Below are 17,998 nucleotides of genomic sequence, written 5' to 3' on the forward strand. Positions count from 1 at the left end.
TGGCCTGTCTATTTGAGACATCCAAAGTACCTTCTGGATGCAGCAGAGTGCAGTGGTTTGGTGAAAAGAGTCACAGCGTAGTATTTACTGTTTGATTTCTTCTCAGGTCAATGAAATATCTGCTAGGCTGGGAAAGGACTTCACAGTGACTCCATCCAAGCTTGTTCAGTTTGATCCAGGTATGAAGTAGTGTACTGAGTAATTCTATAATTAATTCACTGATTTTAGAAGAGCAACCTCTTGCTTTGGAGAATGAAATCTATTACATATCTACAGCTAGAGAAGCTGAATAGTATTTAAGACTTGAGCTCATTTTTTGGGAGTGCTGTGGGCTTCTTTAGTGAATTGGTATCCTAATTATTTGGCATGAGATTGCCCACAGTCTTTTACTTTTTTTAAAATATCAAAAGTGCTGATGTGATGTCTCCTGATCTCCCAACAACTAGGCTGGATAGGACTCACCCTGAGCTGATCTGTGGGATGCTTTAAGGACTTCAGTCATTATAGGTAAAGTCCCGGACACAGGTCAAATTTAGACAAAACTGAGAACAACTTAGGGTATTCAAGATGTCCAAGGCCCTATTTCATTCACATACAATACTGAAGTTACCCAGTAAAGACAAGGAAACAAGAAAAAACAATGGTAAGATTTGCCTAAATGGTTGCACTTCAATCTAACATGGTTTTTGATCCATTTGCAGATATTTTAAATAAGTGCTCCATCTTTAAAGTTAAACTTTTCAGATACAAACTCTATGATACATTTTCTCTTGAAAATCAGTGGAAGTCCTAAATCAATGTATTACAGTGCAATTTTGCACATCTACAGCAGCATTTTGTTACAGTGTATGCACTTGAACTGAATCATCATTGCCCAGGAACGAATTCAAACCTAATGTTATTTGGAAGAACAGCAGGAGTCCAGTCAGTCAGTAGGAGCACAATAGCATACTCAATCTACTCCACTCTAGCTGCAGACATGTTAATTAATCTATTTCTTTGACACCCTGATTGATTGAAATAGCACTTAAAGAGTAATTAAAATGTTTATTTCTGTTAGGAGTATCAACCAAGATGTGGAATATAGCAATTACCTATGACGGATTAGAGGAAGATGATGAAGTCTTTGAAGTAGTTCTGAACTCCCCTGTGAATGCTGTTCTTGGCACACGGACAAAAGCTGTAGTGAAAATTTTGGACTCAAAAGGAGGTATTCTCTTTTGATCTTTGTGACTAAAAAGGTGGGACAATCTTGGCTGAATAGCTACCTATTTTCAACCATGAGTTGTTCCTAACATTCACCATTAGACCAAACTGCCTAATTTATTTTTAGAGAAAACAGGCTTGACACTTGCAGGCCCTTTATTCTCTCACAAAATCATATGCATCCTCACAGGATGAGAAAAGCAACGAGTACAAAATGAGAAAAATGCCAGGAAAGAAACCACTTTTCATAACAACATGAGTTCAGTTTGCATTTTCTAAAGTGGGGAAAATTGGGTTTAGATTCATTAGGTTTTTTTCCCCCCAGTTATTATTTAGTGGTTACACACCCTCTAAAAGAGATTTACTTTTCTCTCAAAAAGAAATGTAGCAAATTAATCTATCTCTTAACAATATATTTTCCAATACTTAAAAAGCACAGTCCATAACTTCACAGCAAATAGTTTAGTCTTTGAAGACTGCATGATCATTATGTTTTTCAGCAATCAAATGTGGAGTGCCTGAAATCAGACCAAAAAGGAGGCAATTGTAGAAAGAGAATCACAGGAAAATGGTAGAAAAATAGAAATAATTAGAAAAGCAGTTGCAGCCTCTGACTGCTGAAGAGTGTCTCTTCTTCTGGTGTTTAGTGAAACAATATTTAAAATATCCAATGCAATGCAAAATATCCATATTGCAATGAATTAGGATTCATGTTACAAGAAGCCCCTTTAAAATTTCAGATTTGTCTTCTAACTATTCCTAGTGTAAATCAGGACTTAATCAATGCAGCGACTTCTTTGAAACAACAGTATCCTGGATTTCCAAGAAGAAGCTTCTCTGGAGATGATGAAATATCATCAATGGTATTTAAAGATACCTGTATATTCATGACCAAAAACCCCAGCACTTCAAAGCGCAGTATAAGAATGAAAGCAGGTGTTTTCAGCAGATGCTTGGTTGAATTCTGACCTGTGGGTAGACAGATGCATCACATATAAAATCTTATAGAGATAGTAGTTGCGGTTATAGTCATAGATAACCCCAAAAATGAGGAGTAGTTGCGGTTATAGTCATAGATAACCCCAAAAATGAGGGTGACTGAACAAAGAGCAAATCAACTACTTCAAGTGAAAGAATCATCCAACTTTCAAGGAAAAGCTGTTTATGTGCCCATGTGAACATGACCAGTTATTTGCTCATGCAGTTAAAGCTGACCATCTGCCATTTTCTATGCTTTCAGGTCAATGCAGCTATTCCCATTCTTCTGGCCAAAGCAAGCATGACTTCTTGGGGAGAGGCACGCTGTTTCCAGTTTCCTCAGGCTCCTCATCACCTTCCAGGCCTGGCAATGTTTCCTTGGAAAGGATCCCACTGCTTTCTTCCAGAGGGATGAGAGGGCATGGAGGGGATCTGTGGCAGGAGCACAGCTTGTCGAATCGGTCAAGGACCAGGCTGAGAGTAACTGGAAATGGCAGAATAGTAAGACACTTCTGTAGTTTAGTGATGAACTGATTTGTGAATTTATTGTGATGTGACATCTTCATTTAACTGTCATTTTTGTAGCAATTCTATCTGATCACACAATAACTATAAACTACATGAGTTTGCTATGAGTCGGACCTGGGGCTATTTAAAAAAAACTGTAAGGAAAAAGCCAAAAAACAAACCAAACATTTTGAGGATCCATGTATGCAAGAGAGGAATAAAATCAAGACTTGGGGGAGGAAACAGGCATGAAGCAACTTAAGCAATTATGAAAATCCCAATCTTATAAAAATTATGGGTAAGTTAGAAGTTGGTGGAACCAGGCAAAGCTGTGCATCTGGTACTGAAGTTATAAAGCTGAAAATACTGTTAGTTTAAACATGGAATATTAATTTAAACCCTTTCCACTGATTCTCCTTCTTAAGCTATATTAATTTAGTTAGGTATTCAGTAACTTTCTGCTATTGTGACCTTAAAGATTACTGGAATCTATTTTTATGAACACTGAGCATTACACTTGTAATTTGTGCTTTTTAATGGCTCCTTTCAGAAATGATATGCTTCTATATTAAAAGAGAAAGAACTAAACCAAGACATGCTCTGCATGACGTATAACCTAGTAATAAATGTTGCATAAAGTCTTCTTGTTTCTATAATCCCATCTCATGCTGCTGTTCTACGTTTTTCAGGTTCCTCCTTCATCTGTATTTAGAAATGAAACAGATGTGATTTTCAAAGTAAGAGTATTATGGGTGTTGGTTGGATATTTCCATGATTTCTTTCTGATTCTGCTCTTTCTAGGCTTTATCACTCCTAATAATTTGTTATGTCTAATACTTTATTTTTCTATCTTTCTTTTTCTTTGGTGTAATTTCCCTTTATTTGTGATAATTTTTATAATAATTATTTTTTATTATTTTAAATTTAGTTTAAATAAACTAAATTAAAGAGCTGCTTGTATGTACTAACCCTTTTTCTCTCCTGTTCTTGTGTGATACTGTAAAATGAAGTATCATGGGATTGTATCACTCAAAATAGAGGATGACACCTCCTCAGCTGAAACCAACAAGAAAGCACAACCACAGATAAATGTAATCTCCTCTAGGAAGACAGAAATCCCACTGGCTAATAAGGCAGAACTTGCAGCTGAACCAAGATCAAGACATAAGGTATGAAATCTTTTTTCCATGGGCATTTTCACCATCTGTTTTCAGTCGTGTTGTTTTCCAAAATGATTTAACACCTAGAAGAGTTTTCATGGCATACAATTTTAATATAAGACCTAATTAATCTGTTTCATTTCACTTGCTTTGTGTAATTATTTTCCTTCAAATACTCAAATGACATTTTCTCTTTCCAGGACTTTAACACTTTTCAAAAGCCTTGTACACCAGATTTAAAGGGTCTCTTGCATTATGAAGAAAGAACACAGAAATTATTTCAGTGTGATGGGATATCATGGAAATTCTGGAATTCCCAAGGCAAGGTAAAAAAGTAGCCATGTGTAGGTATCTACATCAGAGCATGGAGTCTACGATTGGTGATACCCTATAGCAGAGGACCCGTTATTTACTTGAACAGGGCATAAATGTTAACCAGATTCAGGTTTGCTTTCAGCGGAAACAAAAGTTTCCCAGGAATACGATGAGGACTTGACTGCTGTGGTTGCCTTTTCTTTCTGTCATCCACAGGTGCTCCTGGACAAACCACATGAGCACTAGTGTTGTGGTGCTTGGGACAATGGGGACATAACACAGTCAGTGAATGAAGTCGGTGGGAGAATAGGTGGAATTTAGTAAAATAAGCTTACTTAGGTATTATGTAAACATACTTTCCCCCCACCACTTAAGATGTCATGCTAAATTTTGTTGCACTGCTTTCCTGTACAGAGCACAGGAGACAGAAAATGGTGTCCAAACTAATAGAAAGTCTTTAGAAGATTTTTGGAAGTGAATCCTACTGTCACCATCAAAATTACTAATTATAAACTGTAGGATCCTCTGTCAGGCATTATTTGTTTAATCTTTTAAGCAATGCTCTATTTTTATTTATAGACACCAAAGTTCATGCTTGGTTTAATTCTGGACACTAGTGCACAGACTATCTGTGCATAGACAGAAGTCTGCTTTACCTCTTCCTCTTTTATTTTAGGAGGTAACTATGAAGAAATGTCCCTCTGGATGGACTTATCATGAGGGCAGCTGCTACTTCCTGGTAGTGAATCACAAGGTCACCTGGAACATCGCTGCTCAGGCTTGCAGAGATCAGTAAGAGACCATCATGCATTTGCTGTACAGCGCTGGTGCCCTGAGACAAATGCTGCTCTTGAGACCAAATTTATTTGGATAAGCCAAGCTTTGGCTGCTCTACACAGCTCCCCCCAAAATTGCACAAATCCTGGGATTCAAACACAGTGGACGATAGAAATATTAGTCTCATAATGCTTCAGGTGATTGTTTCCCAAAGCTGTCCATCTGCAGTGAGGATATTTTTCTAATGGGAGAGTTAGTTCAGGAGAAGTGAAAGTGGGAGTCAGTAGAGACTCAGAATTTAATCCTCTCTTACCCACCACTTCCTTGGCACTACCTCCTCTTTATATAGCAATGGTAAAATATTGCCAGCTCCTGTGTGCCTCGCTGTATTCTTCTGAAGATGCAGATTTGAAGATTCTGTAACTATTTGAAAACTTTTACATTCAATTTAACAGTGTATTTCTGACTTTTTAGGGATATAACAACAACAACAGTAACGATAACAATAGTAATAATAATAATAGCTGTCTCAAAGTAGGAGACAAAAAACCTGTCAGTTTTGTTTTCTGGATACATGTTCGAGATTTTGGCTTTAGGGGTATTAGGTTAGCACTAGAAAAAAATGTTAGCCATGATATCATGAAGCTTGTCCAAGGATAGGCATGCTCTGTACCTTGTCCTGAATTGTGAGCACCAGGTTGAAAACCAATCTGAAAAATAGGAAGGGCTTAAACAGACCTCTCCATTACTCCAAAGGAAAATTGAAACAGGGAAGAGTGAGAAATGATAGAAACAGCTTATGTTCCTAAAGTAATGGAAGGACATACTGAACAGTGAATCATGGCCAAGCATGCATAACAAGCATTGATTCATTCCACTTAGTTATGCCAGATTATGTTGTCTTGGTAACAGTCAAAAGAAAAGTCTTGATACTACTACCTCCCAGCTGATGGAAGATATTCTTTACTAAAGTGTAAAAGTCATGTCCTCTTGTGAGCCAACCCTAAATATTGTGTTAACACTTGGTTTACTTACTATTTCAGCTCCTGAAATTTTTTGTTATTATCTGCTTTTATTATGCTACTTTTTAACAAACAACGCTATAAATTGTGATTTTTTTTTTTCCTGAAGGCTTCAATAGTGAATTGATCTCTTGGAACCATATGTCACTCTTCTGGGAGGTGTATCCTATCATCTAAAAGAGTGTAGTCTTTGTGACCCATATTTTTTGTAGGTGGGAGCTTCTTGATAGTGCAATGTAGATACTAAACTGAATAAAAGTAAATAAATGTAAACAACAGTAACTAAAGTACAGTGTTAAAAAAGCTACACAGAAAATCAAGGCATATCACTGAATCCACAAGGAAATGAATCCTACGGCAGTGCTAATTCAATTAATGTCATATTAGCATAGACTAAGGAAGATTTATCCTAGTAAATGGAGTACTCCTTGCCTCCATCTGGAACTAATTTACAAGAGTACCGCTCCAGGAACATGCTAAAATGTGGTAAAAGAACATAACTTATTAAATTTTATTTTGTGCTTTTCCCCAGCTTCTCCAGCAATCATCACCACCACTAATTGTGGTGTTTCTGTTATTAATATGCATTCTATTGACATTTAAATGTTTCCAACAGGGAAATAAAACTACCATGGAGGTCAGCCCTCAATTTTCAATAGATCAACAAACTAGATATCAAATGAAAATATTAGAATTGACTTTTAGTAAATCAGCCAACTTTCATGAAAAAAAGAATAATTTTTTGACTACTATAAAAAATGGCATAATTTTAAGCCCTATTCATTTGTCTTGCTAGAATTTTTCTATTATGCAGGAAAAAGAGCCCAAGCATTTTTGAAGTTGATTCACTAACAGTCTCCTGCCCTACCCTTTTTGAGACAATCTTGCAATTGTGAAATGATGGACTTGGGAATAGGCTATACAAAAAGTATACAGAAGTAGGCTAAAAAGTGTCTGGACAAGGGCCACAAAGTTGATCAAAGCACAGTAGAGCCTGCCATGTGAAGAAAGAAGACATGGATGAGCCCTTTTCACTGTATTTCAATATTTAGAGGGTAGCTAAGAAGAGGATAGTGACTCCCTTTTTACAAGGAGTCATATAGAAAAGATCAACAGCTAGGAGAACAAGTTATTCCTGGGAAGATTCCAAGTACACACAAGGGATTTTTTTTTTTTTACTGTGAGATCAGCCGTTAGAAGATTCTCCCCAGGGAGATAGCAGATTCCCCAACATCAGACACTTTCAAGGTTTAGCTAGACTGAGTGCTGGCCCATCTTGTCTGGACTGTCCTTTTGCCAGATGATCCTTAGAGTTCCTTTCAACATGATAGTTTATGATTCTATTCCATCACAGTAACGTATTTGTTGTGAAAGCAGTTGTTGTCTAGACATAAGTACATATACATGGGCTAATGCAGGCCTGTTTGAGTTTATATTGATGTACATTGTATGCATTTGTTGCAGGTGGTATACAACCCTTTTCTTTAGTTTTCATGTTCAAGGGTAGAAGCAGACAAAAATAAGTGCTTGTCTTGATGCAAGTTTCTATAAATCAGTGTTAAATGGGAGGGGGGGACAGGGAAATCTCAGTTAATTTCTGTGAAAATCTTGCACTATTTCTAACCCTTCTCCAATTCAATGGAGAGCAAGGTGGTTTAAGAACTCATTTCTCTAGCTTTGTTTGTATGCATGAAGAGACTCTTGGCAACCTGAAGAGAAGCATCTGGGGGATATTATGGCTGAGTGATGCCACAGCAGTCTGATTTAGAAGCAATTTCGATGATTTATGCCACAGCTCTTGTTTATCCAATAGGAACATGTCCTCCCCAAGGGTCAGTACAGCAGGACTCACTTGTGTGTGAGATGGTTTCACTGCTGCCACTGAAGGGATAGGAGAACTGCATAGATAGAACCCACAGTTGTGTCTTTTGCCTTGTTAGTCATATTATACCTTCATCTTTTTTGAAGTTGAACATTTAATTAAAGCTCAAATATTAGGTTTCAGATCCTGTACTGCTAGCTGTGTAAGGCAGGACATGTTATTTTGTTTGAATAGCTACATGTGGCCCCAGTCCTTCGGAATTACAGGCAGAACCACATCTAAAGTAATACATTAGTTACTTCATGATGGCTCAGTGTTCCCTAGGAACATCAGTCCTCTTCTAGTACTGGTTTTCTAAATGGTTAACTCATATGTGTGTGACTCCAGCAGAGGAATCCAGGTACCTAGAGTAATTTTAAAGGCCTTGTGTATGCTGTCTGGCTTTCAACTGCCAGTCTGGAAGTGCAGGGCTTCTGCAAGCTCTGCATCATGTCTGCCACTCTCATCTGAATGTTCTGAATGATAGGAGGTGTTGTAAGCAACACGAGACACCTATTTCAAGGCATCAGGATAACTCCCTAGGTGACCAAACAAAAGACTGAGATAAGCACAGTCTTTCAGTCACCCCCCACACCCTTCAATATCAATATAGGACTCAGATTTACTGCAGCAATTCAAATAAAATGTTGTGTCCCATGGAGACCTTCATACTTAGTTAAGTGTGCTTTTGCCATTGTTAAATTTGCCAAAATGGTACAAGACTCTTAAATGCATCAGGCAATTCAATAGAAAATCAGTAAAGTCTTTGTGCTAAGTATTTCCATATAATATTTCAAGGTCAATAGCTACCTAGAATGTTTCCTTAATTTGTGCAACTGCTCTAAGATAAAGGATGCTCTTAACTCAATAACAAAAATTATAAAGCATGCAGGAACAATTTTAAATAGATGGTTTAGCACAGAAAAAAGTGATGTGTGTGTGGGTTTGTTGTGGCTTCTTTTGGTTGGTGTTTGTTTTTTGTTTTGTTTGGGTTCTTTCCCTAATAAGGCATAATAACTCTTTATCTTGACTAATTTACATGAGGAAGTGTTAGATGCACACTCCATAAATAACATTATCTTGTAATTTCCAGTGTCTGATCCTATGCCTCAAGGTTCAGTGAGTAACATTATGGAAGTGCTATGTTCTTTCAGGATGGTTTGCATTTCCCTAAAATACACAACCCCCCTAAACAGGTATAACAATTAGAACAGTTGCTCTCTCTTCAGTAATTTTGTGTGTTTGTGAAGCTGTACTTAGAAAACACTCCTACAGAGAAAATATTAGGTTAAATTGTAATTATTGTAGTGCTTTCCTTTCACAGTGATGAAGTCTCTCCCTGGTACGTGGATTGAAGTCTGAAACTGTTATTGCTCAGACTACGCCTCTATGTCATAAATAATAGAGCAGTTACTGACACATATTGATGCTTTTTGGTGCATAATGCTTTATGCTCACCTAAAGTAAATTACTTAGTTCCTGGGTTTTGAGTGTCCTTAAGCAGAACCCAGATAAAATGCTCTATTTTTGTTCTTGTTCACCTAGTAATGATACCACAAACTGCTGTGCAAACCTCTTCTCAGGTCCATTTGGTCAGTGCAACCACAGCCCCTGGCAGTCAGAATGGAATCCTGCTGCTGAAGCAGTTAGCCTGAGAGGACAACCTGAATTAGCTATGTTTGCTTTCCTGGACTCTGTCTGTAGGAGAAGATGGAGTATGAAAATTCCCGACAGTGTTTGTCAGAGTAACAGCTTTGCTCCTAGCTCACCAGAGATTCTATGCCTGGCAGACTGGCCCAGAAGGGTGGAAGTCTGTCCCAAGGGTGGAACAGGCACATCTTACCCTGATGAGAGGCAGAGCTAAGCTCAGCTGATACCTTCACTGGGTGCAGTTTTGGGGGCCTCTACCACAGTGGGTGTACAATCCTGACTGCTACCAGACAGTTTTGAGGCTGTTCTGCCACACCTTTAGTTGAGGAGAGTGTACACAGGTGTCAGTGTGAACCTTTACATGCTGTTCTCTGGTGTGCCCCTGATGGGCCTGTTGTTACTGCACAGTGCTTGCCCCAGGGCAGCTGTGATGGCACAGGCAAGGGCTAACACCCAGCTGACCTGCTGGCCTTGGCAGATCCACTGTGCAGCACGGAGCAGAGGGCAGCTCCATCCCCTCCTGCTTTGGTTGGCCTGCAGGGATAATGGAGGATGACTTTGCAGCAGGAGCATCCCCCCTCAGAAAAAAACAATTAATTTATTTCATATTCTGGCCCTGTGGGCCCAGATTAAGGAATGGTCCAGATTTTGTGCAGTATGGACTGTGCAGAATATTGTGGACTACTACTTTGAATTATTCTCATGTAAATTTTTCCTGCTCCCTTTGTGTGGCATCATATGAAATCCATGGGATCAGTACTCTTAGAAGACATACAGGGCAATAATGGGAATGGAGCTCCAGGCATGGATCTTTAACTAGGTGGCATGCTTAATGGTGGGCTTTTACTCTAACATCTGCTCATGGTCTCCATAGTGAGCTCAAGTCTGCCATGCCATTCTTCAGGCCTGGTTGCTGCCCCAGCTCCTAAAGAAGAGAGTTATCACTTCATCTGAAGCAATAGTGATCTTCTGTCTCTGTTATCTGGCAAAAGAAATGAAATTAGTAAAATATCCTTACAATACCATTTACTTATTCTAATGTTAGAAAAGTGGTTTTTTTCCTCTGTTAAAATGTTTTTATGAACAGTGTTGTTTGCTCTGGCCCTATCAACTGTCATCCAGGATATTCTGGGAGGCTGAAGGGGTTGGCATCGCTTTTAGACTGAGCAGCAGTCAGAAACAGAAAATATGGGACAAAATAAATGTCAGCACCAGATGTTCAGCATCAGAGGGATGGCACCACCAGGTGTGACATGTAAAAAGGTGATATACCAATGCAGACACAAAGATGGATAAATAGGAAAGTGGAGCCACTGATGGCTGACAGTTCCCAGCAAATGTGAAGAATGACATTTGTCTCTTAATGCCTAAAGATTTAGCCCGATCTCTAAATGGCTTAAGAACAGCCTGCTGGTGCTTGTATGTTTGGTACTGGTCGGAAGACTTCTCAGTGGCAAGGCCACTCAGTGGCTAAACTTTGCAAATCCTCCTTTGGAGCTGGCAAACTATAAGCACAAATGCAGAACAGAGCTTATGTGTTGACTTAATTCAGAAATTAGTCTGCTTAATACAAACCAAAACTTATCTCCGATTTGAACTAAATGCATAGCCACTGCAGATAATCCTCTGAAGAATGTGTTGCTTTCCAGATACCAAATTTCTTGTGATGAACAACTGGGGGAACCCATGGGATACCTGCATTTACTGAGTGCAGGTTCACAGGAGGATGGAGAAACAGAACATCTCAGCTTGTTGAGGATGTTCTGTTTGAAAAGGACGAAAATGCAAAAAATAAAGGGTTGGGATAGAGGCAGAGGAAGGAAATGGAGGGGGGGGGAAAGATGCAACAACCCGAATGTTGATTTTAGAGGATGTGTGTGTAACTTTGACAGGGGAGATTTAGATTAGATATAGTGAGAAGGTTCTTCACTCAGAGGGTGGTTGGGCATAGGAACAGCCTCCCCGGGGAGGTGGTCACAGCACCAACCTGACAGAGTTCAAGAAGTGTTAGGGCAATGCTCTCAGGCTCATTTTGTGGTTCTTGGGGCTGTCATGTGCAGGGCCAATAGCTAGACTTTGATGGTCTTTTCAGTCTTTTCCTACTCAGGACATTCTATGATTTTCTGATTCTATCATTACTTCTCAGAACCAAATTACCACTTAAATGTATTATTCAAGGCTTCAGTATTGTCAAAATATGATTTTAAAAAGATATCTCCTGCTCTACTACCAGATAGATGAAGTTGTATCTTTCAGTGGCTTGGATTTCAGTGTAGGATGTTTATTATTTTATGGAAAATAAGGTATCAATAATTGTGCCAATAGTTTAAAACACAGTTTGTGAGTATGAGGCACATATTTCCTGTATACATTTCCTTCAGTTGCCAAACTGATTTAATTTTTCTGTTAGAGAAACCAGATTAGGACTTTGGTTCCTCCCCAGGTAATCCACAATTTTAAGACTTCATCTTCATGTAATTATTCCTTCATGCCAGTAAGTTGTGGTTTTTCTGTGACTCATTATTTATATGCTTTATAGTAGAATCAACACCCATTGTTGATAAGTTGATGGGAGCTGTCTGTCACTCTGTGGAATGCTAATTACTCTGCCCTCTCTCGTTGAGCTTAGGTACCTGGGGAGTCTAACAAGTGTAGCTAATGAACAACACATGCAGTGGCTGTGGGACTTCAGTGGGAAGACGCCCTTTTGGATAGGCAAGTATATTGGCTGCAAGTTCTCTCTGCAGATTGCAGTTACTGTGCATGTTGAAAAGCAGAAACTGCTGTAGCAGTTCAAGCCCAGATTTCAAACACTGTATTGTTCTCATATTTCTGCTGCTTTATTATTTCAGTGCAAGGCATAAACCAAAAAGCCATAATTTACCTGGCTACTTTTATAAGTCTTTATCAAAAAGATGTGTTTAATGATGTCTGTTGCTGGACTGTTTTTGCCTTGAAACCTTTCCTATTTTGACACAAGCTGAAGAAAATAGTTCCAGCTCCTACAATTTTGTTTATCTTGTCTTTCTTTCAACTGTTATTTTATTTATCCCTAATTTAGCTTTTTCTTTTATTTTGTTTTAACTTAGATAATTATTTGTGTTACTCCTAATTTAATGGTGTTGTCTTGTGTTAGAAATCTTATTAATTAATTAGATGATAAGCTAAAGAACATTTCATCATATCATTTCAGATTTAGCTACTTCTTATTAGGCACTTAATATTTAATGAGAAATTGAAAGAATTTGGATGGGTCTTAGTACATCCTTTCTGTGAATGACTGCCTTAGCTCATATACTAGTGGTACTGCTTTTTTCTAACCTTGTTTCTGCTACACTGTCCTCAGTGTTGTTCTTTCTCTCTGATTCTGGACTGTGATTATCAGCTCTTAGTAATTTGCTGAGATGGACCTACTAGGTATACTAAATTAACTTAGAAAAATACAGTTAGTTTTGGATCAGGTTTAATGGTATCATAATTCTGCTAACTTGAAAGAAATAAATTTATTTGACAAAGATAAAGAGTACAAGATTGTTATGCCAATTATGGTCTCTCACAAGAAGACAAGTCATGTCTGAAATTATGCCATGCCTATTGGTCTTAGAGGCTAGGGGAAAAGATATGTTTTCTTTTGTACTAATTAACACAAACTAGTTTTACAAGTGTTAATTTAAACAGTGTAAATCATGTCCATAAAGATCTGCAGAATTTTATATTCAGAAGAAATCTGAAGGCATCTGATGCTGCCCAGACTCCTTGCTATTTCAAGTATCGAAAGAGAAGCCTACGAGGTCGTAGACATGCAATAGATCAAAGGAGAAAAAAACATTTTAGAGACGCACTATTGCAGAGAAGCGCACTTTCTTTTATTCATACAGCACTAACTGTGATTCAAGTGAACTAATTAAATCATAAATTGTGTTTTGCTTGTGTTCTATCAGATGTTTTCTCTCAGCATGCAACTGTATGCATTTTTTAATAAAGAACAACTTATAGAACAGCATAATTCTCTTGGCATCTGGCTCCAGTGACAATAAACACCACTGATTTGTCTTACTGATTTCACACAGGTTTGAATGACCAAGTCAATCCTGGGCACTGGGAGTGGAATGGAGGAGAGCCTGTAACCTACATAAACTGGAGAAGAGGCTCCTACCACTTTTCAGTGAGAGGAAGAAATTGTGTATTTGTGCAGAAGCGAGGAAAATGGCAAGCAACTGACTGCAAGAAGGTCAAACCAAACAGCTATATATGTTCAAGAAAGTTGTAATGGATGGAGGATGCCTCTGAAAGAATATGGACATTCATGCTATTTCAGTATGTTAGCTGTGTTAGAAAACCATTCTAATCATCAGCAGGGCTTATTTTATATGCTGCCAGACGTGCAGATGCACTGGCAACTAACGAAGGTATAGAGATCAGATGCAAAAACTAAGCCCAGGTTAAGGTTTTGAAATCTCCCCAAAGACTTTGATCTGCCACTTACCTATGATTATTTTTATACCAAAGAGCTGGGTCTCAAGGCTTTCATCACACTTCTGTGCAAAAGTACTTTTTCTTTAAAGAAAGTACCATGTCAATTGATTTGCTTGCCTCTTAAAGGAAGAGTTGTGAACTGCAGTCACACAAAGAGGAATGCTGCTGGGGCTGGAAATAAGGGTAGACAGTTGCCTAAAACCAAATCTTTTGGGTGATGATGTGAGTGATGTCATGTAAGTACTGGAGTTTGCTTGGTGGATACCCAAGTACATCTTACAAAAGTACCAATGGCTGGACACTGCCTGGTGACAGAGTACTAACAGGAGCAAGGCCTTGTATTTCTTCTACCTCCCCAGGCCAGCTTCAGAACCTAATGGATCTGCCCACACCGAGTTGCATCTGTTTCACATTCCTAAGCAAAAATTTTCTTTTTTTTTTTTCCTGGAACTGCAGGATGGTGTTGTAATTTTTAGTGTAATTAAATAATGGGACATCTTTAAATCAAATCTTACAGCAAATGATGATTTATTAAAAAAACCCCACAACTTAATCCTAGGATATTATTTGGGGATATTCACTGATACATGAACATCAATAGGATTTATATGTGTGTATAAACCAATGTAATCATGAGACACATTTCATAGTAAAGCAGCTATGGCTTTTGAAAAGTATTAATCTAAGTCCTTATTAGGGATTTTGAGGCTTTTAAAAATAATTTTTAAAAATCCAGATTTAATTGTAAGAATGGCTTAAAACTCAGCAATTAATAGGAAAAAAACCAGCTGGCCAAACTTATTATTTTAGAAAAATACGGTTGCACTATAACCATTTTGTAACAATATAGTAGATTTATATTTTACCTGTCAAAAGCTTGCTTTTTGAATTTTTTACTGCCAGCCTTAAAATTACAAAAAAAAAACCCCAACCAACCAACCAACCAACCCCAAAAAAACCAACCAAACAAATAAAAAAATCCAAACCAAACCAAATCAAAACAACAAAAACAAATCAAAACAAACAAACAAACAAAAACAATGAAAAACCCAAACAAAAATGAAATGAGGATCCAAGCATAGGCTTCCTAAAAAACAAATATTAAATCTCCTCTTAATAGGAGCCAGTGTGTGGCAGCTGGTTTGGAAGTGAGTAGGGTGAATTTGCCCCGCACCTATGAACCCTATCCTTCCCATCTGCCTGCCTGCTGCTGGCAGTTGATCCCCCTTGCTCATCTGTTCAGCCAGCCTCTGGATCAGTTTTGCAACAGAGCTGCAAAACCTCCTTCTTGCGCTGCTCATAGCAATTTCTCAGTCCTGCAAGAGACAGACAGAGTAGAATCACCTCTGCTCTCTGAGCTAAAGGACACTTTCAGGGGTTTTATCTTCCTCCTCTTTGCCTTTGTCATGCATGGGTTACTCATCCTTCCTCCTTGCCTGTGACAAGTTATATCAACACGTGAGCAGCTGAACAGTCTTTGTATACAGGAAAGAGCCTCCCTGAAAATACTGCTGCCAATAAATATGGGTGCATTGCAGAATCAGAGAAAAAACATACTGGGGACAGAAACTCCTCACCTTTTCTCTTGCTATCAACAGATGCAGACAAAAATATTTCCAGGATTTTAATTTTTTTTTTAATTTTTCTTAATTTTTTTTTAATTCTTTTAAAATTTTTTTAAGGTAATAGTTATGAGAAGTTTTTAGACACTTTTGCTAGACAGAAACTCTTTTGTTTAAGGAGTTTTCTAGGTCAACATAGATATGCTACTTGTCTCCAAACCAAGTACTCCTGAATATCTAGTTTTAGACCTGATTTTATTCCTGAAATTTTTCATTACAGAAAAAAACAAAGCATCTAAAAAAGCACTCTCAGTATCTTTTAGTGGTGTATTCTGGAATTCCAGGGAAAATTGACTAACATAAACTTTTATTTTTAGGGCCTTTTTAAAATAAAAGATGTAGAATTTATTGGTGCTAATTTGATAAAACCTATTGAGATTATTCAAATACCTCTCCCAATTATTTAATAAATTAATGATATCAACAGAGTGGGGATTTTGACACAGGTGCTTGTTACTTGATCAGTAACTAATAAATGACCCATGCCATCTGACACAACAGTGACCTCAGGTTTGCTTTTGAGAGTAGGGGAAGTTTTCTGTACATCATTTGAACTACTTTATAGTGACTTCTGCGCATGAAGATTTTACCACACAACAGATTTTTAGTTGTGCGAACTGCATGAGTTTACTGGCTTAGTTTTGTCTGAAACAATACACTAATGAAACTAAAATTCTTATATTGCAGAGCAAGTATATTTCTGCCCTGAGAGGGCAGCTGATTTTTTTTCCAATACAATTAACTGCTCCAAACATTTAATTAATAAATTTCATTTTTCCTGTCCTTAAACAGGTATTTTTTCACAGATCTTTACATCTTTTATTGTCATTGTTAGATACTAGAGTTCAAAGAACAAAACACACTCAAATCAGGGAAAGCACAAATATTTTTTTCTGTTGACATAGGAAATTATGGCTTCTAAGAAGTTTAGAAATGGATGGGCCTACAGTTCTGAGGAGCTTTGGGGATTTTTTAATCTTCAGCATTTTTGAATTAGATGCTGAGTAAACTCCACGAAAAATCAGTATTTAGGGGATCAGCACTATGAGGAGTGATATGAGGAGTATTTCAAAAGGCTGAAAATAAGAAAAAGGAGCATGAAATTCTGGTGTTCACATATGGATGCCACACTTTCTGGATAAACAAAGGATTTATTTCACCAGAGCTATCCATAAATGCATACCCAAGAGCAACAGAACCAAGGTGCTAAGTGAAAATCTAGCAGTTATATTAGATTTATATACAGGGATGGGCTGTGTGAGCACTGTGGGTGCTTGTCACTTTTAACCACTTTCACTCCCTGTCAAATATCTTTTAAATATGTCAATATTTCAAACAAATTTTACAGGGAGGTAGTTAACTCAAAAACAATGATTGTGGAAAAAATGGATAGGCAACAGGTCACAGGAGCATTTGCTCTGAACCAAAGTATTCTAAAACACTTGAGTTTTTATTAACTTTATATATATATCAAGTATTTAGTATGAAAAATATCAGAAAAGTTTTCCAGATCTTCTTCCTACATATGGATACTTCAAGCCTTTATTCATTCAAATTATCAAAATAACTTTGAGAGAATTATGCATAAGATTCAGTGACTACTGCTGATTCTGCATTATTTACATCACAAGATTGGTGCTATGGTAATTTTTCTATTCAAAACACTATATATATTGTCATGTTTAACTCTGTAATGTGTGTTAATAAAAACCCAAAAACATACTTTATTGAATATGAATTTCTTAATTTCAAAATTGCACAAAAACTTTCTAGTGATAATGACTTTAGTTATTAATAGAAATAATATAAATATATAATATAAATATATAATTATAGATATTTATACATCATATAAGATTTTATAATTTAGATTTATTTATATTTATTTATATTTTATATATCATATACAGACATAAATAAATTATATTTTTATATTATATATATTATATTTTATATATAAATAATATAAATTTATAATATAAATGCCCTTATAGTTAAGCATAATACAGCTACTGTTTACTCTGATCAGCTTCTGATCAGTTTTTTCTTCTGTTTGGGCCAATTATTGAGTGAATGCTATAAGGACATTTGTACCATAAGTTAACCCCACATAAAAGACAAAATGCTGCTTATTTTGAGAAATAAATCTAAGAAAAGGTATAGGTCTGCAAGCAGGATATACAAGAAGAAGAATGAATTCAAGCAAGACTGCCAGTCTATAAAAATTATTTAAATATGATTCTTGATTTAAATAAGGATGTGAAAAAAGTCCTTGTCCCTCAGAAACCTCAGTCTTCTTCAGAGGAAGTTCTCCTCCCTCGTTGCCCTTTAAGAAGCTATGCTAACTGTAGTATGGACAACTCTGTGTTACTTAAATACTGTTCTCAGTGTCAGTACACTTAAATGATATGAACAAAATAGCTC

The 17,998-nt window shown here is 37.2% G+C and overlaps 1 protein-coding gene across 1 annotated transcript in view; it reads left to right on the forward strand.

The window, feature by feature from the left end:
- FREM1 (FRAS1 related extracellular matrix 1) overlaps positions 1-13,746 on the forward strand; it is a 56,490-nt gene extending 42,744 nt beyond the window's left edge. The window contains exons 28-36 of the mRNA XM_058823977.1: positions 107-179; positions 1,061-1,210; positions 2,447-2,685; positions 3,381-3,428; positions 3,702-3,860; positions 4,052-4,177; positions 4,843-4,958; positions 12,106-12,191; positions 13,547-13,746. Of these exons, the coding sequence (XP_058679960.1) occupies positions 107-179; positions 1,061-1,210; positions 2,447-2,685; positions 3,381-3,428; positions 3,702-3,860; positions 4,052-4,177; positions 4,843-4,958; positions 12,106-12,191; positions 13,547-13,746 (1,197 nt within the window). The remainder of the gene's footprint in view (positions 1-106; positions 180-1,060; positions 1,211-2,446; positions 2,686-3,380; positions 3,429-3,701; positions 3,861-4,051; positions 4,178-4,842; positions 4,959-12,105; positions 12,192-13,546) is intronic.
- The last annotated feature ends 4,252 nt before the right edge of the window (positions 13,747-17,998 follow it).

Source organism: Ammospiza caudacuta, chromosome Z, assembly GCF_027887145.1.
Source record: "Ammospiza caudacuta isolate bAmmCau1 chromosome Z, bAmmCau1.pri, whole genome shotgun sequence".
NCBI lineage: Eukaryota > Metazoa > Chordata > Aves > Passeriformes > Passerellidae > Ammospiza > Ammospiza caudacuta.